Raw genomic sequence first — 26,920 nt, forward strand, 5'->3', positions numbered from 1 at the left:
ACTCTTCGGAACTCTCAATGGAGAACCCAACCACAATGCACTCTTTACTAATCTAGTCCGGATGCATAATTATTTTGGCACCACTTGTTTGAGATACGACTTCTCTACATGTCTTTGATTTTTTGGAAAAAATCCAAGTTTATGGTATGACATTGACTACGACATCGTCGGTGACTACATGCTACAATTATAAGACAAGGCACTTTCATGGCTTCAAGAAGAGGATTTTGATTTCGTCAAACAATCGTAAGAGTACGGAACTCAAGACTGTTCCGCTAAGAGGCATGCTTGACCTGCCAAATGCATGCTATTAAGTCTGCTCGCAAAGCACACCCAAGGCTGCACCGACGGAGTACACATCGGCGATGCCACACTCTGCCCAAAACGTAGCATCATGCTCCAGTTTAAAGGTAACCACATGACGCTCCTTTGAAACAAAAAGGGCTGACCCGGCATTAACAGTTTAATTGTTTATTTGGGAGCCTCCTTGACTTCCATGCACATCTGCTCGCCCATGGAGGTGAGGATGACGACGTCTACAAGCAAGTCAGTTAGTATCAACTGGGTTTTAGAAACAGCCAAGCGCTACTTACTGCAATCCTTCTCCTCCTCCTTGAACATCTTGTTGATACGCTCACCAACCTCACCCTCAGGAACCTTGACATCGTCCTTGGTGTCACCGCTGTCGTCCATCAGGGAAAGGAAGCCGTCGTCAGTAACGTCAAGCTAAAGTATAGTTAGAACTGGATCACACACGCCATTCAGATTTTCGGTACTTACGAGCTGGTATTCCTTGCGGGAGACGTTGGGGACATCCATGTTGTGGGTAGAGGGGGACAGATCTTCGTACTTCTTTCCGGTGAAGATGTCGATGGCGACAAGGTGAACCTTGGCGTGACCGTGCTTACCAGTCTTGGAGGTAGACATGTCGACGATCTTGCAGGGGCGGTTCTTGATCACAACGAAACCGTTCTTGCGCAGAGCGGAACACTGCATGGGGTAGGTGGCCGAGGCGCCAGCATCGGCGGACTCGAAGGTAACCTCGTGAGCCTGTAACGGAACAGTTAGCGCTGGTGCCCATCGACGGCCGCAAAGTGCTTCGTTCAACGGATCGAATGGGAGGTATATTTGCACGTTTCGTTGCGTGGGAAGTGATCAGATGCGAGTGGGGTAAGGATGCTGGTGCCTGTATTCCGGCTCCTCAAGACCAGTGACTGATTGTTGAGGAACGTGACAGGAATCAACCTAGCCTAGCAAATCAGGAAATTTTCATAAAGGAACGGTACCTCGTCAGCCATGGTGATAGATGCTAAAGCAAGATAGACTGGTAGAACAGAAAAAAAAAAGAAGGAGGAGATAGGACTTTGCTTGTTGGATGGAGGAGGAGAAGAAGAGAATTTTCGAGGAGGGGAAACGAAAAGAAGTCGACAAATCGCCGTTCTGTTGTGGCGGGGTCATATCGCTAGTCTGAACCAGGTTAGTGCCGCCCTAACCCGACCGAGTCTAGACAATTTCTCGGCCCGTGACTTGTCCTATTCCAGGTTGAGATGATCTGGGTTCAGAGTTGGGGACAATTGGAGCTATAGCTGCCATACTGGATTGCATCCTTGATTGCTTTCAGTCATTACTCGCAGACCAATACTTCTCGCTCGGCCTACTCACGAGCTGCAATTCTCAATTCCTCTTTAACATGATATCCTCCTAATATCCTTCGCGCTCCAACATGTGGCTCGACCGCATCGCCGGTCACTCGACACCTGATCGCGGCCTTTCTCCAATTCCCCAGAGATCATCCTCCCATCTCTCGCCGAACCGTCAAAACAGTCGCCCTGGACTTAGCAGACCAGGGTCGTCTCTGTCAGCCTTGGTTTCTCCCAGCGCCTCGACCACCTCTTTGCCGACAGTAGCCCGTGTCCCCGAAGAGACAACTTTAAAACAGAATGCTACAGGAACACGCCCACCGAATGTCGCCGACCCATTGGAGGTATTAAATGGAATTATCAAGAAACAGAATGTGGAATCAAACACCGAGAGTTCCATCCGCAAACCAGGTCTAGCAAAACCAGACCAGCTGGTGGAAGACATTGACTTCTGTGGCCTGAGCTTAGAGGGATTCTTGCAGAAGCCCGAGTCGGATAGATCAGTGAGAAGCGATGTTAGTGCCCAGACGCTTCAGCAGTTTGAAGAGGAAAGAGACAAATTTCAGGATCTGCATAACGCTATATCCGGATGCGACGATGTATCTAAATCTGTGGAATTGTACTTGAGTGACTTTCGAAATGAACTCGGGGCAGTCTCGGCAGAGATTGAGAGTTTACAGTCTCGGTCTGTTCAATTGAACGCTATGCTGGAGAATCGGAGGAATGTTGAGCAGTTACTTGGGCCCGCCGTGGAGGAGATCAGCATCTCCCCAGCCGCCGTCAGAATGATTGCGGAAGGACCTATTGACGAGAATTGGGTGAAGTCACTGAACGAAATTGAAACGCGGACAGCAAGTATAGAAGCCAAGATTGCGAGCTCTAGTTCCACCAAAGCGATCGACGACGTTCGGCCTCTTTTGGAGGACGTTAAGAAGAAGGTCAGTTTCCTCCACTCAGTGTTGACGCGTATACTCATGCACCTAGGCTGTGGAAAGGATCCGGGACTATCTGGTCTCGCAAGTGCGCGCGTTACGATCGCCGAATATCAATGCTCAAATTATTCAGCAGCAGCGCTTGGTCAAATATAAAGACCTCTACAGTTACCTGTCACGAGCCCACTCCACCTTAGCAAGTGAAATCACCCAAGCCTACGTCAATACCATGCGCTGGTACTATCTTTCACACTTTACCCGCTACCACCAAGCACTCGCAAAGATCAAACTTTATCCCAGTGACCGCAACGAAGTTCTAGGTGGTGATCCCCACACTCAGAAATCAGGTTTGTATATCCTGGCTCATGGTTTGACTTGACTAACATGCTGTAGGCAATCTGGGCCCTGGTGGTCGGGTCAATGCCGCTGCGCACGATCCTTTCTCGCTTGGGAGGAGAATTGACATTTTGCGAACGGGCAACCAGATGGCCATCTCGTCCTATCTTGCGGAAGAGGATACTTCCTTCCATGGGATTGAAATTCCATTTCGCAACTTCAACCTAGCGCTTCTGGATAATGTTTCGGCTGAGTATTCGTTCATGACTGAGATGTTTTCGACCTTGTCTTTCCAGCAAATCTCTCGCAAGGCTCTGGAAATATTTACTCCAGTCTTTACCCTTGGCCAGGGATTGACCAAACAACTGATTGAGAACACTACTGACTCGCTGGGCGTGCTGATGTGCGTACGGCTAAACCAACAAGCTGCCTTCGAACTCCAGCGGCGCAGAGTCCCTGTTGCAGACTCGTACATCAACGGAATCAACATGCATCTGTGGCCTCGGTTTCAAGTAATCATGGATGCCCATTGCGAGTCTCTTAAACGGATAGGCGCCAATACAAGCCGCAGTGCGGTATCTGCCCTGTCTCTTGCGGGTGGTGACGATCTGAATCAGTCATCTGCACCGCATTTCCTCACGCAGCGCTTTGGACAGCTGTTACATGGCATACTTGTACTGAGCAGTGAAGCAGGCGATGACGAGCCCGTAGCCAACAGTTTGTCTCGGTTAACGTCGGAGTTTGACGGTTTATTGGCGAAACTCAGTCGGATTGGTGGGGATGCGAAGCGAAGAGAGCGGTTTCTCTACAACAATTATTCTTTGGTGCTGACCATAATTAGCGTAAGTAGCTCGTCTTTTACTCAGCGTGATCTACTAACTCGATGCAGGACACGAAAGGCAAACTAGCAACCGAGCAGAAGCAGGTGAGTCTATTGCTTTCGAACCACAAAACAGTCGCTAACCGGAAAAGCATTTTGAGGAGATGCTTAAGAGCGTGGGACGACGTAGCTAGAGAATGCACACCGGTGCTATTCATAGCACCTCAAAATATCTGGATATAGACACGCGACTTACTAGAATGCGGCTGATGGCTTACGTGTATAATACTGGATGCTTGACTATAGACTAGCCGAGCTGTAAATAATACATATACCCATTGTTATTGTTGTTTAGCTGCTGCTACCAGTAGCTGGTCACCCACGTATACAGCACTCGGAACGAACCCCGACTCCACTTTCTCCAACTTTTAAGCTCATCACCACCACGCTTCCTATGTTCGTCGGTTCACACAGAATACAAATTAGAAATCATCACGCCATCCATCTTCTTAAGTGCCATTATTCAAAATCTCTCCACTTCCAATGGCTTCTCGAGCGAGCCTTTTTTTGCGGCGTAGTAACCCCTTCCGACGCCAATTTTCCTCCACCCGTGCCTCCTCCGCAGACGTCACTCACGCAGTAAGCCTCGTTCCTCCTACACATATTGCTCTTCATAGCTGATTAACCTGTTACTACTGCGTAGGTGATTGGCGGCGGTGTCGTCGGTCTCGCAGTTGCGCGTCAGTTAGCGTCGCGACCAAATACAACTACCATTCTTCTTGAGCGCCACGATGCGCCGGGGACAGAGACAAGTAGCCGCAATTCAGAGGTATTTTATCATTCTATCAGCCACCCATATCCGCCCACCACTTGCTTTTTTTTTTTTTTTTGAACTTCATGCAGCTACTGAACTATCATCTCCCAGGTAATCCACGCCGGCCTCTACTATGGGAAAGACACGCTAAAGGCGTCCCTCTGCATCCGCGGCAAGCAACTCCTGTATTCTCTTTGTGCAGAGCAGGGAATCCCATACCGCAACACGAAGAAATGGGTCGTCGCGCAGAACGAAGAGCAATGGGACGTAACGATGAAGGTTCACGAGCTCGCGAAACAACTCGGCATCCCAACACGGCTAATCTCGCAAAATGAGGCTCGAGAGCGAGAACCCGAGGTGCGGGGGCGCGCGGGAATCCTGGAGAGTACGTCCACGGGAATAGTGGATAGTCATGCGCTCATGACGTATTTGCAGGGCGACTTTGAGGATAAGGGCGGCGACTGTGCGTTCCTTACTGAAGTTACAGGCATTGAACCACTGGGTGGGGGAAGAGGCGGGTATAGAATTACTGCACGCTCAGGATCAGGGCCAGAGAGCGAAACGACGTCTATCGTCGCCGAGACGGTCATCAACAGCGCGGGTAACTACTCCTGCAACATTAATAATATGCTTCTCCCGCCCGAGCGCCACAGGACACCATACTACGCGAAGGGCACATATTTTTCTTACTCGGCCTCCTTTCCAACCCGGGCTCCCTCCGTGCTCGTCTACCCCGCCACCCTCCCAGGAACTGGCGGGCTGGGCACACACTTAACGCTCGACTTGGGCGGCCAAATCCGGTTCGGGCCAGATGTGGAATGGGTAGACGATCCCAATGATCTCAAACCATCCCCTGCACGCATGGAACTTGCTATCCCTGAGATCCAGGCATATTTGCCGAATGTTGATCCGGCTGCCCTGACTCTCAGCTATTGCGGGATACGCCCAAAGTTGTCGAAAGGTGGCTCGGTGAATACGGGCAAGGGGTTCCAGGACTTTGTTATTCAGGAAGAGGAGGGGTTCCCGGGTTTTGTGAATCTATTGGGAATCGAGAGTCCTGGGTTGACGAGTTCTTTAGCGATTGGAGAGATGGTTGAGGGTATTCTTTATAAGTAGCAAGATGTTTTTGAGTAGGAAGATACCTATATAGACTAAGCATGATCTTTTCTTGGTACGGAGAGCCCTGTTGTATTGTGCACCGTTCTGCGTGAAGACCACGATTATATATGCGCTTTGCGCTTTCTCGTCCAAGGTATAATGATAGTGAGGGTGAAGCCCGTATTTTCCCAAGTCAATCCGAGGCCCAAGATCGTGTCAAATTGGTATACCGACAGATGAATAAATGGAAATAGTTCTCTAAGATAGGTTCCAGTGATATAGCGCATATACCTGCGAGGAGGCCAAGATACTGATAGCAGGTGAAGTAGCATTTTTGAATGGTATCATATATAGTATAGTCATACATGGGTTGGCCGTTAAGGTGTCATTAGAAACGGTATTGCGACTGTCCAGCCCGCTGGACGCACTTATTTAACTTAGCATCAGCACCTCTGCTTGTGACATGGGATCCACAGTGCGGCACGCTACTGTGCCGTTGGTCGCGACGTCCAGTATCACGATCTGACATGAGGGTGCTCAAAGAAGCGACATCACACACTACTCAACCTCCATAAGAACATCACTCATGATATGCAGAACATACGAAAACTTGCGTACGCTCCACTTCCCCGCATCCTTCAGGAGGCCTGCATAATCCAGCAGGATACGTCTTGCAGACTGATACCCACCTTGAAACGGTACACCACGGAAATAAACAGTGCCTCCATTCCGAATGAAGTTCACTGCCGGATCATCCGACGGCGTGAATGTCTGAGTCCCGCGTGGTTCCATAAAACTGGTGAATCCCTCTGTCCCGACACGCTCCCAGTCGATGTCATCAAGGAGTTCGATTGACGTCCCGCCGACTTGTAGCTCACTGGGGTTCGGTACCATGAAGATGTAGAGGCCGAGGACGAGGGCTGCTGAAAACAGAGAGAAAACCGAGTGGAACATTGTGTGATCTGATGCTTTGCGGTTGGTCATCGCCTTGTAGATGTGTGCGGCGTGAAGGCATGCTCGTCTGGCAGCTGGTGTCTGTGACCAGGTTGCAATGTCATCTAGGGCTTTCTTGGCGGGTCCTGGTCCTGCGCGGCCGGCAGCTAGATCGAATATTTGAGTATCTGCGGTTAAGGTCATGCATATGTTGTGCCACATGACGGCGGCGTTAGGATTGAGCCGCTCGAGAACCTCGCCGTATTTGTCTGCAATTTGCAGCTGGAGTGAGGGTAAACATCTGGCGCGTCCATCCATGGCATACGTATGGCAAGGTGCAAAAGGATAGCTTGCCCTATTCGAAAGAAGGCGGTGATAAGCTTCTGATAAGCGGAGCTGGACCATTGCTAGAACGCCGTGAATACAAAAATCGTCGACAGGGCTTTCCAAGACGGGCACGGTGACGTTCTCCGAAGGTGCCATGACTGTTGGCATTAGTAGACGTTTGCCGCTACGGACCAATTGAATCCATCGCATGGAGCCGTTGGCCCGGAAGAGACCTTCGTTGCAGGGTAGAATGAGTTGGATTGAGTCGGGAACGATAATGGGACTGGTCGAGAGGAAAGAGGAATACCAGGAATCCAATAAGAGAAGCCCAGTAATCAACCTGACTGGTCAGTATTTGGTAGAATAAATTGATCAGTCGACATACCGCTTGACGGATTCAACTTTGCTCCAGGTTTTCCACCTGATATCAATATCAGGTACCGCTTCGAAGAGGGTGATATCGAGTATTTGTCCTTCAGTAGCTGCAAACAGACCATGGCGTTGTGCGATCTTTGACTGTTAGCCTTGAAGAGTCAGCACGGTGGTTAACATACCGACATGAGGTTGACGTAAAGCATCTGCGATTTCTCAAGATGTTCTTTTTCCTGCTGCTGTTAGCCGGGTGTCACCAAATAGCAGGCTTCGGCTTACCCCCGTCATCGCCGCCAAGTTGAGGAAGAGGAAGGCAGCCGCGAAGGTGTTCATAGTGTCCAAGGTGTTCTCAACACCCACCGCGCATTTTGCGAGGTCGGCAGTGATCCGTTCCAGGACAAACTGCAGATGTCAGTGATAGAATACAACGCCACGACGATGGACTCACGGAAAAGTTCTTGGCGACAAAAGTAGTTGTTCCTTTAGTCCCTAACATGATCATCCCAATGAGACACATGACATATAGCACTGGGAGACGAGTATTCTTCACCGAAAAAGTCGAAACATGAACGAAAGGGATAAGAGGGTGGAAATTGCGAAAGTATAAGTCAAGAGCCATGTCCAGTATCTCAGCTGGAGGAAAACTTGGACGGCCTCCAAAAGTCGAACTGGACGTAGGCGATACCGCACTATTCGGGGAGTGTAGTTGGTTGTAGTGTCTAAGGTTTCCGAAAACCGCTTGCAACTGCTGACGGCATTCCTCGTCCAGGCCATATCGAGATCCGGGAAGCAGTCCAGACGGGCTATGGAAAGAATGCGAGGGTTGGAGAGAGAAAATGTTATCAACGTCGCTGGCAGCAATGTCCCGCCAAAGATTGTTCACGAGTCTCCCGGCGGCATTTGACGGGGCCACCCAGTACCTTTGGACCCTTGCGAATCGCTCATTGGGGATATCTCCAGTATGTTTGCTGCTTAGATCGTCGTTCGACGGCCGGGCTTGCTGTTCCGGCGTAATTGCCACATTATCTCCCATAAGACTGAAACTGGGCTCGCCCAACATATCAAGTGACCCATGATGTGAGGCGGTGTCCCCGCGCGGCTCCAACCAAAACTGTAGCATATCGTTCGGCATAGCATCGAACATCGGCGTTCGGTAAGCCTGCTGATCAGACGGCGGAGCAGCGACAGGCTGAGGCGGCGGAGGAGCGGGCATTTCGTTCCAGCCGAAATACGTCTGCTGTTCTTCGACCATCATGGACCCGACATCCGGTTCGGCCCGGCCATGGTGGGCGGAGATGTCCGCGAGAAAGTTCAGCGACGAAGACTGGAGGTGGGCAGGATTGGAAAGCGAGATATCGCGCGGCGCGACAGGGAGATTGTGCGACGGATGAGCATCGCCGTCCATTGACAGGAAGCGGGCAGGATCGGTCTGAGCGGGCGGTTGCTGAGGAGTGGGAGGCTGGGCGGTCGACGGAGCGCGCGGCTTATTCTGCGCCGGAGTCGCAGTCGCAGCTGTTCCATTCGTATTATGTCCTTTGGCGTGACGGCTCAACACATCGCTGTTGGGATAGCGATCAGCGTCGCAGTTGGTGCAGGTTGGAGTTAACTCACCTGCGGGAAAATCGCTTATGGCAGACACTACACTCGTAAGGCTTTTCCTTGGTGTCTAGAGCATGTCAGTAAAGATACTTCTCAGCAGAATCACTGCACTGACGTGATCGTTCATGGCGCTTGAAATGCTCCGTCTTCTTAAACCGACGGTCACAGATGTTGCACTTTCTGATGACCATGATGACGTGCGGGACGAGGACGATAATATGGATCCACTTAGAAACCTGGATGCATGTCGTAGCGCGCGTAGCCGGGGGTCATTTGGCGACTGCAAGTCTCGAGATGTTGACGAGTGCCAGAATTCGATTGTTGTCAACGGTGAAGTCGAATAGCAGGAGAGCCGGCAGCTGGTGAGGGGAATGCCCGGCCAGCGTAATTAATTCGTACTGAGCCGGTAAAGTACCCGGGGAAACTAAGAGCTTAGCTGAGGATCCGGGGTATCGTACCGTATCCGGGGAGAACTTGGGGTTTTCAGTCGAGCCAATCAAACCGGGGTTCAAAAGGATTCAATAATTGTTGCCCAGTAGCAGAATAAGACAAATCTGTAAAAAATACAGAGCAGCGTGGTTTTCTTTGATCCTGCAATAATCCGAGATATCCGGGTATCCGTATTCGTCACGCAGGAACAGGGACCTTCTCTGTCCCTCAACAATACATAGTCCAGCTTGCCAATCATTAATAAGGGCACCAAAAGGGAAAATGCAGCAGATCCTGGAAAGCCAGCCATTCAAATTGAAGACAAGGGCCCAGCAAGGCGGATCATGCTGGGGAGGCACGCATTTTGGTGCTCGGCAAGTGGAGCCCCGGCAGTTCGCGTCTCGCCAACTCCCGACGGTCAGCAGAGATCTATGGAGTCGTAGTCTGGGCCTTTTATATTCTGCAATCATATTCACTGTCCATCTTTTATTCTTGTTGTTCTATAGTGCGCAAGGAAAATCAATTTTCAGCTCAGCGGGAGGCCACTGTCAACCGTGTCTGCCATCCACTTGTGATTTTATACCAGGTGACATCTTCCCTATACAGAGGTTTTGCATAGTCAGTCTCAGAGAGAAGCATTACCGGCACTGGTATCTTGGTATCAGCAGGGCTCTGTTTGACGTACTGCGCGTCTACATCTGCATTGAGATATAATATGGTTTAAAGAGCACATGGGAGGCATCTAGCTCTTCTCTAGCAGCGTTATTAATAGCAACAACAACAACGACAAAATAAAAATAAAATAAAAATAAATTGAGATGCAAGATAGGCTAATGACTGTACATCTGAATTTCAAAATTGACTAATTCTGCATTTTGCTGTCTTTATATTACTGTTGTGGAATATTGATTTCTGAAATATGAGTGATTATAGTTAACCCAGCTCATCCCCTTGACGCAGGGCAGGAGGGACTTCCACTGGTAGGGTGTTATGATTAGCTTCCTAATCTGTGTGCAATCACACCCTCCAGTATGGCTTCACTGCCGCTTCATTTCACCAACTTCGCCAACCGCTCATCATCGTAATACACGTCCAGGCTCTCCTTCCTCTCCTTATTATATTTTTTAACCGCTTCCAGAATCCCTTTAATCCCTGGATAAGCGGAGAATCTATCAGGCAGGATGTCCCAAACCCTCGGATCCGTTCCCTGGCTCTTAAACACTCCACACCCAGACACAGCATACTCCGTAAACAGAAAGTTCCTGCTACTTTCAACCATAATGGTCATTTGATTCTCCAGGATCCTCCTCGGCTCATTGACTTGCACCCGATTCTCCCAGACATACTCTTTGCTGAAATTCCCATGCGGCGTGTGAGATACCTCTACGCTCCCGCCGCCAGGCTGGAACTCGTCCGAACGGCCGAGGCCATTCCCGTATATAGACGCCAGGAACTCGGTTGCAGAATTGCGGTGGAAGTATGGGAGTCGAAAGGTGTTCGAAGCGACGTCCCACCGCGGCCCGAACCAGAGGAAGTCTGCCAAGGGAGTATTAGGGTCGTGGGAGCGGGCCGACAAGACGATGTTTATCGAGGGGTCGGTGTGGTCGATAGATGTGGCGTTCTGGGAAGCGAATTTTGTCAAGTCGTACTATCCCCATCACGACACCATTAGCTTCTTACTCGAGGCCGATGAAAGTGAGGGAAAGGGAGGATACCTTGTAAGGAACGACATTACCATGCCACGCAACAACGTCGAATGGGCTGTGATCCTGGATAATGGCATTCAGGGTGCCATTAGCCTTGTTGACGATTGTCCAGTTCTCATGCAGAGCGTCCAGATCGTCGATATGTGCAACGGGGTGCAGGAAGTCTCTTGGGTTCGCGAGGCCATGCCCACCTATCGGGCCTAGATCAGGTAGATCCCACCGCGAGCCCCAGACCTCAACGATGTAGCCCCTGCCCTTGCCGGCATCACCGGCATCCGCTCCAGAGCATCCGCTGTGGCCATAATTGGGATCCTCTTTCCCCAGCCGTACAGTAAACCGCACCCCCCGCGGCACAACACAAATCTCGCCGGGCTGAACAAACAACATCCCCAGCTCTGTCTGGATATCCAAACTTCCCAATTGAGGTACAATTAGGAAGTCCCCGTCCGTATTGCAGAAAGCTCTATGGTCCATATCCGCGTTGATCATGAAGACGTACAGTGCTACCCCTTCGCGCAAGTTCGGGTCGCCGCTGCCACCGAGCGTATGCAAGCCGTCAACAAAGTCAATTTTCCCTTCCTTAGTAACATCGGGCAGAGGGAACGGCGCCCATTCGCCTTGAGAAGGGAGTGTGCATAGCCGCTGGTTCAGGGTGAGAAGGCTATTTTCGATGTGGGATTTATGCTCAATATCCGTTTCGTACCCGTCTATACCACGCCATCAGCGCTTAATCAGCTCCAAACAAGCGCGAAGTCAGAGTGGGAGGGCTTACCATGCGCAGCAGCCGGTCTAACACGGTACATATAAGTGCTATAGTTCTCTCTCCTCGGCGCCGTGAATGCCGAGTACGTGATCCCCTCCGTATAGAGCCCAAACCGCGGCTCCTGCGGGTTATTCTGTCCTGCTGGGAGCGTGCCGGGAATCACTTCAGATTGATGCCGGTTGCCAAAGCCGGGTGCGTAGCTGTAGGGGTCGTTTGGCCGAGTTGGACTGCGGGTCATGGTGTCGGTGTAGTGGAAGACCTTGCGCAAGTCAGAGATGGGGTGTCGGGGGATGGGAGAGGGCTCGCTTGAGGTTGACATGGTGGCGGATGTAGATGGAGTAGAGTTGGATCTGATTGACTGGTTGGAATTAAAGTTGAGGTTGATGTTCAGTTCAGAGTGAGGGAGGTTGACGTGGCTGGAGTGTTATGTAAGAGTGTTCCTGGCTCAGTGTATGGAAGTAGATATAAGATAGAGATAAGTGCCTGTTAGAGGTCATGGAAAGACACTGACCTCTCTACAAGCCCAATTTTATATTCGCTCCCTCATTCTCCGCGCTCTACTGCTAATTTGGATGTGGAGCATGGCTTCTCCATTGGATGGTGCCCATAGAGCTTCAATCTAAATGGCATTCAGCCGCCTTGGAGAGGCGGATAGCGGAGACTGTCCATGTCTTCTGCTACGTGGATTGATCTCATGATGTAAAGCTCCCCTGAACCTGGAACCTGCGGGGCTGATGTGGAGAGCTATTTTGTGCTATTCTGTGCAAGTTATTGGATTCTTGTCGTCAAGGTCTCTACTGACCAGAATCAATGTGGGACGTTCATAGTTCTAGATACAACTGGACCAATAGGCTCAGCTCTCGATGCGGTATACTACCGACACCATAGTAAGCTAGTCGACAGCCAAAACATCATCGACCATCCTCCCACAAGACCCCAGATAATTTACTGGATCGCACAACTCGCTAATTCTGTCCTTCCCCATCTTCTCCAAGACCTCCTGATTCTTTAGCAACTCCTCCTCGAGACTCCCTCCACTCTCGATTGTCCCTTGGCACGCCTCATACACAATATCATGGGCCCTCTGCCTCCCCACAAACGGGGCGAGCCCCATCATAACAGCCTCAGCCACAATCAGCCCCTTCGTAGAATGTAAGTTCTTCAGCATGGCCTGCTCATGCACAACCAGTCCGCCCAGAGCGAATTTCGTTTGCTCCAAAGCCCCCACAGCAAGGACAAAACTCTCGGGAATAGCAACCCACTCAAGATGCCACGGCCCACTGGCGCGCTCAAAGTCCGCAACCATGCCGTCGAGAACGAGAGAGGCGTTCGAGCGGAGCCGTTTTGATGCGGCGAGTATGACTTCTGATGAAATCGGGTTGCGCTTCTGAGGCATTGTGCTGGACGCTCCGCGATGGGGCACGAAAGGTTCAGACACTTCGCCGAGCTCGTTGGAGGACATGATGATGACGTCCAACGCGAGCTTGCCCAAAGACCCGCCAAGGAGCGCAAGGAAGTTGGTTATTTCCGCCACGCCGTCGCGTGCAACATGCCAGGTAATCGGCGGGTTCGTAAGACCCAGTTCGTCGGCGAGCGCCTTGCGGACACGCAGGCCGTCATCTCCAGAACCCAGCGACGCTAGGGATCCTGCTGCACCGCCAAACTGCACAAATAATGTACGTTCGCGCAGTTGCTTGAGGCGCTGCGCATGTCGCTGGAAGCCAGATAACCACACGGCGCACTTATATCCGAAGGTCACGGGCAGTGCGTGCTGGAGATGTGTGCGTCCGGCCATCGGTGCATCTCTGTATTTCACAGATAGGCCACGCAGAACCGCAATAACGTCGTCTAGTAGCTTCTCCACAATACCCAGCCCCTGCTTCATTTGCAGCACGGACGCAAGATCCATGATGTCCTGCGTCGTTGCGCCCCAATGCACGTACTTCCCAGCGTCCTCGCCGCACATGGCAGAGAGCTGCCGCACAAGTGGAAGGATCGGATACCCGACTATCTCTGTCTCCTTGCGCAATCGGTCCATGTCCAGAGACGATGAGAGAGCTTTGTCTGTGACCAACGAGCCAATGTGCGAGGGGATTACATTGCATTTAGATTGTGCGCGTGCGAGGGCCGCTTCGGCTTCGACGCAGCGCGCTATATAAGATTCATCGTCAAAGACCTGTTTCTCTTAGAACTTGTATGTAGGTTGTTGGGGCGGATGAAGGACCTTCCGAATTTCTTCTGTGCCGAATAGGGTGCGGAATATGCTCGAGTCGATTGCGCTGACAGAGCCGACGCTGCGCTTGCCTATGACGATTGGAGCAATGCGAAAGGGTTTCCGAGAGATGCGGGAGAGCTGTTTGAGGAGAGCCATGATGGATTGATTGAGGAAGCGAGGTTGAGGTGTTTGAGGTCTCAAGAAATACGCCAGAGGACACTCGGACGGATTCCGGGGCCCCACTGGCGGTGTTTTGGTAACCTGCGTGGGGCACTTGGATAGCTTCATTCTCCGCACGCCTTACGGAGTGCTTGAATATGTTACAATCATCGCTGTTACCTTTCGCTCATCCAAAATCTTTTGTTTATGAACTCTTTAGAAGTCCTTACTAGTCTCCCAAGGGCGAGATCTCTATCGAATCCACGCAAATAGCTCCTTCTGTAACGACCAATCCAATGCCACCCTCCGAATATTGGTCATCAGAAGCGGTGATTTCTACGCCCTGCACTCTCCCACGGATGCTTGTTCCGTCAGCCTCAAGCGCAAAGTCATACTCGCCGTCCACGCTCCAGTCAAATGTCGCCGAAGCAAGTGTTATCCTTTGCTCGTCCTTCGCCTTTACCAAGGCCACACGACGCTCCTCGACAAGGAGCAATGCATAGTAGCGGTTCAATCCTTGCACACGGACAGCCATGCCGACAGGTGTGCCCATGCTGACCTTTAGCTTTGGGACCAAGATTCGATAGTTGGTCCAGCCTCTTGCGCCGTACATGGCAATTCCCTCGCCGTGAGATTGTGACAGGACTAAAGAGTGAGACGATATATCAGGGTGCATCTTGGTCACGTTGTTAATCCACGAGCGGTGCCACGCTTGGCCGGGCTGCGTGGAGGGGCGGCGTAAGACCAGGCGCGGACTTCCATCCCATCGCAGGCTGTCCAGCCAGATGGTGCCGTTGACAGAACCAGGGTCAGTAGATTGAATGCATAGGCCGACTCTCTGGAGTGGCCGGCCGTCCGTTTCGTCTGGGATTGTCCATGACAAGGACTGCAGACTCCCGGAGAGGGCGCTGATGGACGGCCCGTCAAGAATCTTGATGCTGTCATCTTCGCCATATGCTTGCACTCGTAATCCCACATTCGCTGACGAGCCGGACTCAATGTTGCTCAAGAACTTGGCGGAAATGGTTTGACCAGGGTAAAGGAGCGGCGATGCTGAGAAGGAATACAGCGACTTCGTCAACTCCTCCAGTGACCCAAAGACAGGCGTAGACACTTCGATTAAACTTTTCATGGAATCGAGGTGGATTGCCAGACCAGCGTTTCCCTCCACATCAACGTCTTGTCGTACGGTAACACTGCCACGGTCATCTGGAGTATGCTGATTAACGACCTGAAAGCCCTGGACACTTCCCGGCAGTCCAAAGTGAAACTGGGCGCCGCCCTTGGGCGGAGGAAGACGACTATGTCCAGCAAGCTGCCGACCCATGTTCACAATATCGATGGCGATCCTGGCCGCATTGTTGATAGAATAGCCTACCTCAGCCGTGGACAGTAACACCCGGTCAGCCAGAGGTCCTCTCCAGTCATACTTCCCCTCAAAGCAAGTCAGGCCGAGCATGATAGCAACCAAGCAGCCTACATTGCCCGAGTTACAGTCTGTATCCCACCCGCACGTATTGATGATATGCATAGCTTCATCAAAATCATGGCCCGCGTAAATGACGGTCATTATCATGATTGCATGGTTGGGGATAACATGGCAAACACCATGGAACTTGTCATATCCGTACGTGTCCTCGATCCGTTGCCTTGTCTTGAGCCAGTCCCTGTCATCTTTAACCCATTCGTGTACCCTACCAACAACATGGGCTACTAGCGAATCCCCCGGAATAACAGACAAACCCGTATCCAAAAGATGATCAATGTCTTTCGACACAAACGCTTCAGCTTCCATCGCAGCCCACAGTTGGGCGGCGTAGACCGATTCGCCGTCGTGACTCACAGAGCCTGCAGCATGCGCCAGCTTGGCCGCCTGCAATGGATTTCCTGGAGAGACAATACCCCACCCGTCGATGAAAATCTGAGCGCCAATCTGCTCAGAAACGGTTTTCCCATTTGTCTGGCAGGAGCCGCTTGACGGCGCGTGTATCCCGTTCTTGAGGTTCAAGAACGCCGTATGTTCTGTGGACACGCCGCGTCCTCCCCACCAGAAGATGGTCCGATCCTCGATGACGGTATTTAGCCACGTCCGACCAATATCTTCAGAGGTGATTCCATCGGAGATGCCATGCTCTTCGAGAGCCCGAATGAATTGGAAGGTGCCCGAGATATCATCATCTACGACGACGAGCGGCTCGTTGAACTTGTCGTGCACATAATAGCGGATGTGGCCTAGCTCTGCGAGGATGCGTTGATGGGTCCATCCTTCAAAAGGGCGTCCCATATAAACTCCCACCAGTTTTCCGAGGACGCCTGCGTAGACACGTTCCAGGTAGTCTGGAGGTAAGTATGTGGAGGGCTTGGCTTGTGGTGTTGAAGTCATGATGGATGATGCTCTATTATTGTAGAAGCTTGAAGACCGTTAAGTACTGCCAATAGCGGCCTGTGTTACTGTTGATTGCGGTGAGCTCGATGATGTGGTCACGTTCACCCCAGGTACCCACAGTCTATTCAACTCACCAGCACTATAAGGAAATGGGTTTATCTCACTGCAAAGAACTGATATTGATATTGAATCTCTGCATCTTTATTAACTAGGAATCAAAGCAAATTGTCGATATTACCCCGATTTGAAAGACTTTGCTCCTTTCGGAGGCAGATTTCATAGTATCAATGTACACATTTTTGAACAAATATGGCCACGTAGTTGTCAATTAGAGTCACCAGGGAAGACGCCAATACTTACAATGAACTGCAAAGTAATGGTGGGGAGGAATGCTTACTATACTATGTAAATCTCTCCACAGTAAATAGAGGGAAATGGGGCAGCGTGACCCCACACCAGCGCATCTACTCCGCACCTATTCTCGTCAGTAACACATTCATTTTTATAACCATCAACAGCTAACCTTATTTTCTGTATTTTTTGTCAAACTATAGCGATACCGAAGTTCATAGATTATTTCATATTACTACAATCATGTTTCGTTCTGCCTTAAAGAAAACCCCCAACGACATCGTCCTCCTCTCCGCCGTCCGGTCACCTATAACCCGCGCCTTCAAAGGCGGTTTCCGTGACTCGCACCCAGAGGACCTCCTAATTCCAATCCTCCAGGCCTCACTTCAGCGTGCCAATATCTCCCCAGACAGCGTCAATGACGTGCTCATCGGCAATGTCCTTGCAGAACTCGGCTTCGCCAAGACGGGTCGTACCGCACTCAATGCCGCGGGCTTTAATCCTACAAAGACTACATTCCACACCGTCAATCGACAGTGCAGTAGTAGTCTGCAGGCGATTACGCATATTGCGCACGCGATCGCAGTAGGGCAGATCGAGGTCGGGATTGCCGGGGGCGTGGAGAGCATGAGCAGGAATTACAATCCGGCTCGGGGCATTCCAAGAGACGTGAGTCCGTTGTTGAAAGAGTGTGGAGTGAAAGAGGCGACCGATTGCCTTTTGCCGATGCTGGTGACGAGTGAGAATGTTGCAAAGAGGTACGGGGTCGGTAGGACGGAGCAGGATCAGTTTGCAGCAGAGAGCCAGAGAAAGGCTGTGGTTGCGCAGGAGGAGGGTAGGTTTAGCGAGATCGTGCCGGTTAGGGCAAGGAGGCTTAGCTCGGAGACGGAGAATGAGACGTTTGAGTTTGTCGATAGGGATGATGGGGTTAGGCAGGGGGTGACTGTTGAGAAGTTGGCGGCGTTGAAGCCGGTTCTGGAAGGGGGTGCTTCTACCGCCGGGAACTCGTATGTCTTCTTGCCTATGCCACTGTTCTATGCTAATACGTAGTCTTCAGCTCCCAAATTTCCGATGGCGCTTCCATAACGATTCTTGCCAGCCGCGCCTGGGCTGAATCCCACGGTCTAAGGCCTATTGCCCGTTTTGCCGGAACCCAGGTGGCCGGCTGTGCCCCTGACGAGATGGGCATCGGGCCCATCGACGCTATCAAGAGGCTGTACAAGCACAGCGGGGTCTCACAGAGCGATGTGGATATTTTTGAGCTGAACGAGGCGTTTGCGAGCCAGAGTATCCATTGTATCAGGGAGCTAGGCATTGATATGGCCAAGGTAAATCCGAACGGAGGAGCGATTGCACTGGGCCACCCGATCGGCGCGACAGGGGCCAGACAGACGGCTACGTTGTTGGCAGAGCTGGCGAGGTCAGATAAGGAGGTTGGGGTGGTGAGTATGTGTGCTAGTACGGGAATGGGGGTTGCAAGTTTGTTCATCCGGGAGTAGCTACACACCTCTGTGGTAGCGAGTATATAATTCCGAGTAATATCCACTCTATAAAGCAAGCGAGCATCTAGTGAGAATAGTGACAACAGTAGATCCAACTATATTTATCATTCTAAGCATAAAATCATTCAGCAGCAACAGCACAATACCGACCCGAGGACCAGTAACTCAATCGAGCGGAGGATACTAATGCCAATCTACTCTAGAACAGCCTCGATCAGCCCGAAATGGTCAGGCATCGTATGGATGCTGGTGATCTTCAGCCCCGCCTTCGCCAACAACTGGGTCCACTGGTCCTTCGTCCTCTCCAGCGCCCCCAGAGTCGCCATCATGATCATATCTTGCCAAGCAGTAATCTTATCAGCACCGGTTTCCGGCACTACACGATCCAAAATCCACAGCTTTGAGTAGCCCGGCGTGAAGCTGGCCGCCGTATGCTTCAGAATCACTAACGCCTTCTCGTCCGCCCAGTTATGCAGTACGGTCTTGAAACTATACACTCTAGCCCCCTGGATCGGCTGAGGAGTAAAGAAGTCGTATTTGACGTACGTAAATTCCTCATCGTGTAGATCGGCAGGAACCTCGTCAACAGCGGAGGGCCGGTCTTCAACGACGAGTTGCCCCTTCGTCACAGTATAAGGGAGAGACTCGAGTTCCTTCTTGACGTGGTGGAGATCCTGTCCGTAGCCGCCGCCGACGTCAACGAAGAGGGGCGCAGTGGTATCAATGTCCACGCCGTCTTCAAAGAGGAGCTTGCCGATCTTGAATTGAGTCGCCCAGGGCGCGCCGGCTGTGCGGGGGATCGTCATGAACATGTCAAAGTCGCGCTCGTGTTCGGGATGTGCGGCGTTCCACTGGAAATGGCCGAGTTTGGTCTGGAAGCTGTATTGAAACAGGCCGTCTTCGTAGCTGTTCGGGTTACGGTAGTTGGTTTCCTTAAGGAATCTGGGGATATTGTGTGTGCTTTGGCTTAGCAGGTGGCTGCAAGACTGTTAGCCTGGAGCTGCAATGGGAGAAACTAGACGTGAAAATAGCAAATACCAATAACGGAGGCCAGCTGCGAACGAGGGATGTGCAAGGACATTCGAAGCGGCTGTTGGAGCATAGCTCTGCGGCCCGGTTTCATTGATATAGCCCCATGCTACCGCGACGCGCATGAGACGCACTGTCAAGAGCTTGGTCAGCCCTAGATCACTCAAGCTATACATTGACTGGTCAAAACAGCACTTGAACTCACCTATAAGATTGTGGTCTGCGCCAGTTTGCTGCGCGAGTCCGGCTGCCGTCAGCGGTCCCTGAGAGAGTTTCTGAAAGACTCCCAGGTTCTCAAGGGTTACAAGGGACGGATACATGGTGATCTATAAAGGTTGGTCAACCGATTCGCTTATTGAAAGCAGAACTTACGCTGGAAATCAGGTTTCCGGCAACTAATAGGGGGCTCTGGAGAGCGTCGACAACAGACTGACATTGTCGAACAATCTCACCGTGCGAGCTTGCATCAGAAGCGTCAAGTGACGCCAAATGTGCCAGAGCTGTCTTGGCTTTGTCTACTGCGTGATCAGACATCACGAATTTGCGATATAGTGCGGATAATAGAATGTGCGGGCGAAATGGAGACTGCGGGAGATGGTAATCTGATAAAGTCGCCCAGGTAAGTCTATAAAGAGTATTTATAGGGCATCTCCCACGCACTCGAGGGGCAGCGCTTCGAGGACTAGCCGCAGCTAAGATACAAAATGTGATATGTTACGGCCGCCTGCATTGCCTATCTATATCAAAAAGTAGCCAAGCCCAGTACTGACTCCTGATTGGTTGCTGCGTGGGACTATGCTTGCTGCTTGCATCGCCGACCAGCAGGGATGATGCCTGCTGGACGGCCCCGTCCAGGCCCGCTCCAGCAAGTACTAAGGTTTACTATCGGTGACGTGAGCACTATGATGTTGCCGATGATCGCTCTGTTAGACCTGTCCATTCTCGCACGAGCTCAATATGAAGGTTGCAGGACCGTGATGAAAAGGGACGAGTATCGAGCAAGCCTTGCGAGCAAGTACTGGCATACCGCGGTCAGTGCATCCCATCTCAGCTGTGGATATGACCTCATAAATGAGATTTCCCTAATAACTTCATGATTTGCTTCAGCTGGCCCAGAGTACAGGATTTTGACAGATGTCAGAAGCACTATATCTATCTATCAAGAGACCGTTGGTCCACTCGTAGAGGGTCGGCGACTTGGCATGACTCGACGGTACAGCTGTCCACTGCTTATACGATATTGTAACTACCGTTTGAGCGGCTGAGAAAACCAAGACGGAGATTATGATCGAGAAATCTCCGGTCGACGAGCTTACACCGAACTGGCACTAGTCCAGGAACGGTTAGACCGCAGGGACGCATCCGACTACCCCAACCGTGTGGGGCCGGACCACTGGAGGCAGGGCATAAATGGCTGTTATTAGTCAGGATTTAGTCAGCCCCGTTGCCGATAGTCCTCCCCGGCTTCGGATGGCGGCAAAGGTCAAGCCGCAGTGCTCGGAAAAGGCTTTAGCCTTGAAGGTCTTCCCCACGCTGGTCCGATCCGACATGGAGCTCTTATTATTTCCCCAGTCGCCTGATCTCCAAGTCTTTCTCACTTCCCGTTCTCTCTCCTAGCAGAACTGACTTCCATCATGGCACGACCCGTCCCCGCGGTCGTCCGGCCGTTCGCCGTATGGCGACGGCAATTCTCCGCCTCATGCTCACGACCAGCTGTTGACAAGCGGTGCAATTCGGCTGCCGAAGCCATCAAAGACATGAAGGGCCCGGCGACGGTCCTTGTTGGAGGGTTTGGATTCTCCGGTGTACCTAATACTCTGATTAATGCCGTCCGTGACCGGCCCGACATCAAGAACCTGACCGTTGTTTCCAACAACGCCGGTATGCCCGGTGCTGGTCTCGGCCAGCTGCTTGAGACTGGACAGATTAGCAAGATGATTGCCTCGTTCATCGGTGAAAACAAAGTCTTCGAGAAGATGTATCTCAGCGGAGAGCTTTCTTTGGAATTGACTCCCCAGGGTACCATCGCTGAAAAATGCGCTGCTGGTGCTGCTGGTGTCCCTGCTTTCTATACCCCTGCTGCTTATGGAACTATTGGTACGTTGATCTCCCAGCATACGAGTGGCCAGTATTCACGTTATAGATACTAATTCTATTTGTAGTACAAACTGGTGAACTCCCCGTGCGCTACAACAAGGACGGAACGGTTGCGGAATACTCCAAGCCCAAGGAGACTCGTGAATTCAACGGCAAATCTTACATCCTGGAAGAAGCGATTTTCGGTGATTACGCTCTGATCAAGGCCGACAAGGCCGACAAGCTCGGTAACTGTCAATTCCGCAAGGCTCAGAACAACTTCAACGAGGCCATGGCCAAGAACGCCAAGTACACCATCGTTGAAGCCGACGAGATTGTCGAGGTCGGCGAGCTCCGCCCGGAAGAGATTCACGTACAGGCCATCTACGTCAACAAGGTTATCAGGAGCACGGAAAAGAAGCAGATCGAGAAGCTCACCTACGCCAAGGATCCTAGCGAGATGCTCCAGGCTGGTGAGTCAACCACTCAAATCTGGGACACTGTAGCTGGGCACACTAACTGTGGAACTAGGCTCTGGCGATGCCACTGCCCGTCGTGAGCGTATCGTCAAGCGCGCTGCTAAGGAATTCGAGGATGGCATGTACGTCAACCTCGGTATCGGAATGCCTCTGATCGCTCCCTCCTACCTTCCTGAAGGTGTTGAGGTCTTCCTGCAGGCCGAGAACGGTATCCTTGGTCTGGGTGGCTACCCCAAGCCCGGTGAGGAGGACCCTGACTTGATCAACCCCGGAAAGGAGACCGTCACCCTTGCCAAGGGTGCTTCCCTGTTTGGTTCCCACGAGAGTTTCGGCATGATCCGCGCTGGCCGCATTGACCTGACCATGCTTGGTGCGCTGCAAGTCAGCCAGTACGGAGACCTCGCCAACTTCATGCTTCCCGGTAAGGTCAAGGGTGTCGGCGGTGCCATGGACCTGGTCGCCAACCCCGAGAAGACCAAGGTTATCGTCACTATGGAACACACCGACAAGAAGGGCAACCCCAAGATTCTCTCTCAGTGCTCGTTCCCTCTTACTGGACCCCGCTGCGTGTCCAAGATCATCACCGACCTTGCTGTGTTTGAGGTCAGCACGACCGAGGGTCTCACCCTTGTCGAGCACGCCGAGGGCGTGACTGTGGATGAGATCCGCAGCAAGACGGAGGCTCCGTTCAAGGTTGCGGCTGACCTGAAGCCGATGCTGTAATGATACCTTATGTTTTTGTATAATGCCAAAATATTCTTAGCTTGTTCAAACTTGCATTATTTCTCCGCATGATGTAGAGTAAATGTGGGGCCTGGAACCCACGTGGGGCAGCTCCAATTATCCAATTCCAATATAGCTTCAACTTAGTATCTTTCTCAATCAACAGATCAAGCACAATCAACATGCTGTTATCACGTGCGCCTCTGCGGCTATTGAAGCCCATTGGCGTTTCAATACGAAGCCTGGCAACGCATGCGAAAAGCAAGAACAAAAAGCTCCCCCTCGCCGGCTTGAAAGTGCTCGATCTAAGTCGGGTTCTGGCAGGAGTACGCTCGCGCTCACACAAGTCGTGAACCCAAGCTGACGTTGTATAGCCATACTGTACCCAAATACTAGGCGATCTTGGGTATATCATCTTGCACAATTTTCAGGAGATAGTCGAACTAAAATGTTGACTGAGACAGCGCAGACATCATTAAAATTGAACACCCTGTACGCGGGGATGATACACGCGCCTGGGGCCCTCCTTATGCACCATACATTGACGGCCGAGAAGGGCCTGGCGAGAGTGCTTACTACCTTTCCGTATGGCTCCCTACTTTATCTCTACCGACCCTAGCAAGCAGATTCTAACAGTCAAATGTAGGTAAACCGCAACAAACGCTCCTTAGCCCTCTCCTTCGCTCATCCCCAAGGCCAAAATATCCTGCACAGACTAGTGAGAGAAGCAGACATCCTCGTCGAAAACTACATTCCCAACAGCCTCGCAAAATACAAGCTCGACTACCCGACCCTGTCGACCATAAACCCTTCTTTGATCTACACCTCCATCACAGGGTATGGTCAGACAGGGCCCTACAGCAACAGGCCTGGTTTCGACGTAATGGTTGAAGCGGAGTTTGGGCTGGCACATCTGACAGGGAGTAAAAATGGCCCGCCGGTGAAGGTTGGTGTTGCGGTTACGGATCTCACGACGGGTCTTTATGCGGTGCAGAGTATCCTTGCAGCACTCTGGCAGAGGGCGCAGAGTAAAGAGAACGGAGAGGCTGGAAAAGGAGAAGGACAGCACTTGGATGTTTGTCTCAGTGATTGCCAGGTTGCGACGCTGGCGAATATGGGGCAGGGGCCTCTTATCTCAGGACAGAAGGATAGTGGAAGATGGGGAACCGCGCATCGTATGGATACAACTCACCTACCTCCTCTCATCTCTCTTCCACTAACTGACATGTCAGCATCCGTCGTTCCCTACCAATCCTTCGCCACAGCGGACGGGGACATCTTCGTTGGCGGGGCGAACGACAAGCTCTTTGGAATCCTTTGCGCGCGGCTCAACAAGCCAGAATGGGCTTGTGACGCGCGCTTTGTCACGAACTCGGACCGCGTCGCTAATAGGTCTGTCCTTGAAGAGATGATTGAGCACGAAACGAGAAAGTTATCTACGAAGGAATGGCAGGAAAGATTCCAGGGCTCAGGACTGCCTTTTGCCGTTGTTAACGATGTGCTTGGGACAATGGGGCATGAACATGGTACGTTTACCCGCTTACTATCCTATATCGGTTTCTCAAGCTCCTCGTAAATGCTTCGTGATGTTCTAACAGCGTTGCCAATGCAGTACAAGCGCGGGGTATGGTCCAGACAATAGCGCATCCGGCATGCGGGCTAATCAAGGTGATTTCGCCGCCGGTGAAGTACTCAAATGCGGAGCCGAGCATTCGACGGGCGCCGCCATTGCTGGGGGAGCATACGGATGAAGTTCTAATGGAGATTGGGCTTAGTGAGTTGGAGATTGCAGGATTGAGAAAAGAGAAGATTGTCGCTTGATCATCAAGGTAGATTGGTTCTATTCTGGTGCTGCTGGCTTAGGAACTGTATACATTGGCGGTAGACCTTGTACATACGAGACATGAAAAGTTGAAACCCTCCTGTGCAATATCAGCACTAATACAAGTGTCAGTGCGATGTTACTAGCTGTTAATAGTACTTTCTTGAAATATAGAGGCGCCGAACTTGATAACAAGCGACTAATCTCACATCATCCAAGATACTAAGATAGAATCGCCTTCGCGGCCTGTCCAAACGATGTAGAATCAGTAATAAGCACACTAGCTGTTTCTACGGATAAGATTCGAGAAACAAAAGCGAACTCACCTTCTCAGCAACCGCATAGACTGAGCTCTGAATATGCGTCGCCGGCAACATTGGTAACACACTGGCATCCACAACTCTTAGACCTTTCACTCCATGTACCTTGAAGTCCACATCAACAACGCCACCAAGTTCAAATTTACCCACGGCACAAGTTCCTGATGGATGGAAGAGCGAGTCTACTGCGCCGCGGACATAAGCTTCCAGATCTTCATCCGAGGTGATGCTGCCACCGGGCACGAGCTCGACGGGGTTAAATGCCGCCAGAGAAAGGGTTGTGGTTAACGAGCGCGCGTACTTGATCGCCTCGATTAGGATCCGCACGTCGACAGGATTACGCAGATACGCAGGGTCCGCGAGAGGTTGCGCGAAAGGGTCGGATGACGCTAGACGCACGCTGCCCCGTGAAAAGGGATGCTGGAGGCCGAGAACAAACGTGCCGTCCGCCCAGATGATTTCGAGCTGCGCTTCATCCGTAGCGGCGAGTCCGCTTGTGAGGAGTTTATGCTGGACGGCGTAGCCGTCCACAATTGAGGGCGGAGTGTCTTTGTCCAGGTAGGCTTGCGGGTTCTGATCAGCAGCAATGCCCTGGAGGACATCAGCTTGAGAGGTGAAGTTTACAGTTGGAAAGAAGGCAAGGAAGTCGCCAGTTGCGTCGGCGTAAGGGCCTGTCTTATGGGTGCGATACAAGGCCCACGATTCAGCGGCGAATGTGCTGTTTGTCGTAAGATTCGTGGCGGTTAGGGGGAAATCGACTGTCATTGTTAGTGCTGTAGTCGAATCACGGGCTTGTCACCTACATGAAAACACTACGGGGACGTGAAGATGGTCCTGGAGGTTGCGGCCGACACCTGGGACATCGGCTACGGTGGAGATGTTATGCCTGTTGAGGGTTGCTCTGTCACCGATTCCTGACAATTGCAGCAGCTGAGGAGTGTGAATTGCCCCTGCTGCTAGGAGTACTTCCTTGCGAGCGTTAACAATAGTTCGGGCCCCTGATCGGTGCGCTGCAAACTGATGGAATCATTCGCATTAGTTCATTCTTTACTGTTCATATACTGTGAACAGTGGTTGTGAGGATGGGTAGGTACATACCTCCACTCCAGTGATTTGCACCCTGCGCGAAGTCCTTTTGCTGATCATTCTTGTCACTCTCTGGCCGGTAAGAAGATGAACATTGGGTCTCTTCGACACCGCATCCCAGTAGGCCCTGCGGGCGTCACTCCGAGTCACAGAAATCGCATCCTGACTATGGGGCACGAAAAATCCACCGAGGGCGTCGCCACTCGCACCATCACGGGGAACATGGACCCCAAGGCTCGTAATCGCGCTGATGAATTGTTTTGTAGAAGGCCAAATCCACGGAGCGTAGCTGGACTGGACGTTGCCAGTCGTGCCGTGGACTGCTGGGTCATATGTGGCATTCCACTCATCAATCACGTCCTCGCTTGGAGGCGTGAAGTTCTCACTCTAGGTTGATCAGATAAGTTCGATTGCTCTAGGGCGCGCATATGCATACCTTTTTGAAGAATGGAAAGAGGTCCCTCCAACCCCAACCAGGATTCCCCAGTGCCTCCCAGCGGTCATAGTCAGCCTTGGATCCGCGATCAAAGACCATGCGGTTCAACAGACTCGAGCCTCCGACTGCCTTTCCTTGGGGGATAGAAACAGTACGATTTCCCAGGTCCGGGTTTACCGCGTATGTCAAGTTCCAGTCATACTTTGTGCCGATTGCGTTCCCCGCAAGGCCAGGAACAAGGATAAAGTCTTCGTCTTCGTCGCTAAATCAATTAGTATCTCTTGTACTGAGGCGCGAGGTAGAACAAGCAAAAAAAAAGAAGACACGTACAATCCGCCTGCTTCAATGATGAGAACACTTAGTTTTTTGTTCTCTGACAGGCGATTCGCTACCGTAAGTCCTGAGACTCCTGCGCCGACAATCACATAGTCGTAGGTGGCCAGCAACCTGGACTCCGTGGCCAGGGTCTGACCAGGTGGGATGCGGCCGAGCCATATAGCCAGGCCGGCGATTCCGGTGGCCCATGTGAGATGCATGGCGATCGTGTGGTTTAAAAGTGGTCCTCTT

The 26,920-nt window shown here is 51.7% G+C and overlaps 11 protein-coding genes across 11 annotated transcripts, besides 1 other annotated feature; 4 read left to right on the forward strand and 7 right to left on the reverse strand.

The window, feature by feature from the left end:
• Positions 1-26,920: part of a sequence feature (contig 1.65 1..278071(-1)) that runs on past both edges of the window.
• Positions 207-1,389, reverse strand: ANIA_04015 (Eukaryotic translation initiation factor eIF-5A). Its single transcript, XM_656527.2, has 4 exons — positions 1,287-1,389; positions 781-1,050; positions 594-726; positions 207-536 (listed from the first exon to the last, which is right to left on the reverse strand). The coding sequence occupies exons 1-4, from the start codon at positions 1,296-1,298 to the stop codon at positions 472-474; spliced, it is 480 nt and encodes a 159-aa protein (XP_661619.1). The 5' UTR covers positions 1,299-1,389; the 3' UTR covers positions 207-471.
• ANIA_04014 (protein vps52) lies at positions 1,582-4,067 on the forward strand. The gene is made up of 5 exons (XM_050611345.1): positions 1,582-2,578; positions 2,625-2,919; positions 2,966-3,750; positions 3,798-3,833; positions 3,881-4,067. The coding sequence occupies exons 1-5, from the start codon at positions 1,724-1,726 to the stop codon at positions 3,920-3,922; spliced, it is 2,013 nt and encodes a 670-aa protein (XP_050467381.1). The 5' UTR covers positions 1,582-1,723; the 3' UTR covers positions 3,923-4,067.
• On the reverse strand, positions 6,199-9,062 carry ANIA_04013 (FTFMHR domain-containing protein; the record flags this gene model as incomplete). Its single annotated transcript, XM_656525.1, has 7 exons — positions 6,199-7,240; positions 7,286-7,416; positions 7,455-7,511; positions 7,552-7,674; positions 7,721-8,831; positions 8,884-8,938; positions 8,987-9,062. The coding sequence occupies 7 exons, from the start codon at positions 9,060-9,062 to the stop codon at positions 6,199-6,201; spliced, it is 2,595 nt and encodes an 864-aa protein (XP_661617.1).
• Positions 9,878-12,088, reverse strand: ANIA_04012 (uncharacterized protein; the record flags this gene model as incomplete). Its single annotated transcript, XM_656524.1, has 5 exons — positions 9,878-9,898; positions 9,986-9,998; positions 10,362-10,921; positions 11,016-11,713; positions 11,779-12,088. The coding sequence occupies 5 exons, from the start codon at positions 12,086-12,088 to the stop codon at positions 9,878-9,880; spliced, it is 1,602 nt and encodes a 533-aa protein (XP_661616.1).
• On the reverse strand, positions 12,662-14,140 carry ANIA_04011 (class-II fumarase/aspartase family protein; the record flags this gene model as incomplete). Its single annotated transcript, XM_656523.1, has 2 exons — positions 12,662-13,945; positions 13,994-14,140. The coding sequence occupies 2 exons, from the start codon at positions 14,138-14,140 to the stop codon at positions 12,662-12,664; spliced, it is 1,431 nt and encodes a 476-aa protein (XP_661615.1).
• Positions 14,373-16,526, reverse strand: ANIA_04010 (ADP-ribosylglycohydrolase family protein; the record flags this gene model as incomplete). Its single annotated transcript, XM_656522.1, has 1 exon — positions 14,373-16,526. One exon carries the CDS (start codon positions 16,524-16,526, stop codon positions 14,373-14,375), a length of 2,154 nt encoding a protein of 717 aa, XP_661614.1.
• ANIA_04009 (thiolase family protein) lies at positions 17,056-18,444 on the forward strand. Its single transcript, XM_656521.2, has 2 exons — positions 17,056-17,887; positions 17,938-18,444. The coding sequence occupies exons 1-2, from the start codon at positions 17,124-17,126 to the stop codon at positions 18,377-18,379; spliced, it is 1,206 nt and encodes a 401-aa protein (XP_661613.1). The 5' UTR covers positions 17,056-17,123; the 3' UTR covers positions 18,380-18,444.
• On the reverse strand, positions 18,577-19,945 carry ANIA_04008 (uncharacterized protein; the record flags this gene model as incomplete). The annotated part of the gene is made up of 4 exons (XM_656520.1): positions 18,577-19,360; positions 19,421-19,565; positions 19,617-19,737; positions 19,784-19,945. 4 exons carry the CDS (start codon positions 19,943-19,945, stop codon positions 18,577-18,579), a joined length of 1,212 nt encoding a protein of 403 aa, XP_661612.1.
• On the forward strand, positions 21,046-22,689 carry ANIA_10495 (3-oxoacid CoA-transferase; the record flags this gene model as incomplete). The annotated part of the gene is made up of 3 exons (XM_656519.2): positions 21,046-21,508; positions 21,574-21,960; positions 22,019-22,689. The coding sequence occupies 3 exons, from the start codon at positions 21,046-21,048 to the stop codon at positions 22,687-22,689; spliced, it is 1,521 nt and encodes a 506-aa protein (XP_661611.2).
• On the forward strand, positions 22,872-24,510 carry ANIA_10503 (CaiB/BaiF CoA transferase family protein; the record flags this gene model as incomplete). The annotated part of the gene is made up of 6 exons (XM_050611346.1): positions 22,872-23,015; positions 23,064-23,095; positions 23,154-23,274; positions 23,336-23,864; positions 23,922-24,215; positions 24,302-24,510. 6 exons carry the CDS (start codon positions 22,872-22,874, stop codon positions 24,508-24,510), a joined length of 1,329 nt encoding a protein of 442 aa, XP_050467382.1.
• Positions 24,734-26,889, reverse strand: ANIA_04006 (GMC family oxidoreductase; the record flags this gene model as incomplete). Its single annotated transcript, XM_656518.1, has 6 exons — positions 24,734-24,757; positions 24,838-25,589; positions 25,635-25,848; positions 25,930-26,304; positions 26,354-26,615; positions 26,684-26,889. The coding sequence occupies 6 exons, from the start codon at positions 26,887-26,889 to the stop codon at positions 24,734-24,736; spliced, it is 1,833 nt and encodes a 610-aa protein (XP_661610.1).

Source organism: Aspergillus nidulans, chromosome II (genome assembly GCF_000011425.1).
Source record: "Aspergillus nidulans FGSC A4 chromosome II".
Classification (NCBI taxonomy): domain Eukaryota; kingdom Fungi; phylum Ascomycota; class Eurotiomycetes; order Eurotiales; family Aspergillaceae; genus Aspergillus; species Aspergillus nidulans.

Coding starts and splice junctions, on each gene's coding strand:
- ANIA_04009 (XM_656521.2), top strand. CDS start 17,124: ATGTTTCGTTCTGCCTTAAAGAAAACCCCCAACGACATCGTCCTCCTC. Junction 17,888..17,937: donor GCTTCTACCGCCGGGAACTC/GTATGTCTTCTT, acceptor CGTAGTCTTCAG/CTCCCAAATTTCCGATGGCG.
- ANIA_04015 (XM_656527.2), bottom strand. Junction 727..780: donor CCCGCAAGGAATACCAGCTC/GTAAGTACCGAA, acceptor ACTATACTTTAG/CTTGACGTTACTGACGACGG. Junction 537..593: donor GGAGGAGGAGAAGGATTGCA/GTAAGTAGCGCT, acceptor ACTTGCTTGTAG/ACGTCGTCATCCTCACCTCC.
- ANIA_04014 (XM_050611345.1), top strand. CDS start 1,724: ATGTGGCTCGACCGCATCGCCGGTCACTCGACACCTGATCGCGGCCTT. Junction 2,920..2,965: donor TCCCCACACTCAGAAATCAG/GTTTGTATATCC, acceptor AACATGCTGTAG/GCAATCTGGGCCCTGGTGGT. Junction 3,834..3,880: donor TAGCAACCGAGCAGAAGCAG/GTGAGTCTATTG, acceptor TAACCGGAAAAG/CATTTTGAGGAGATGCTTAA.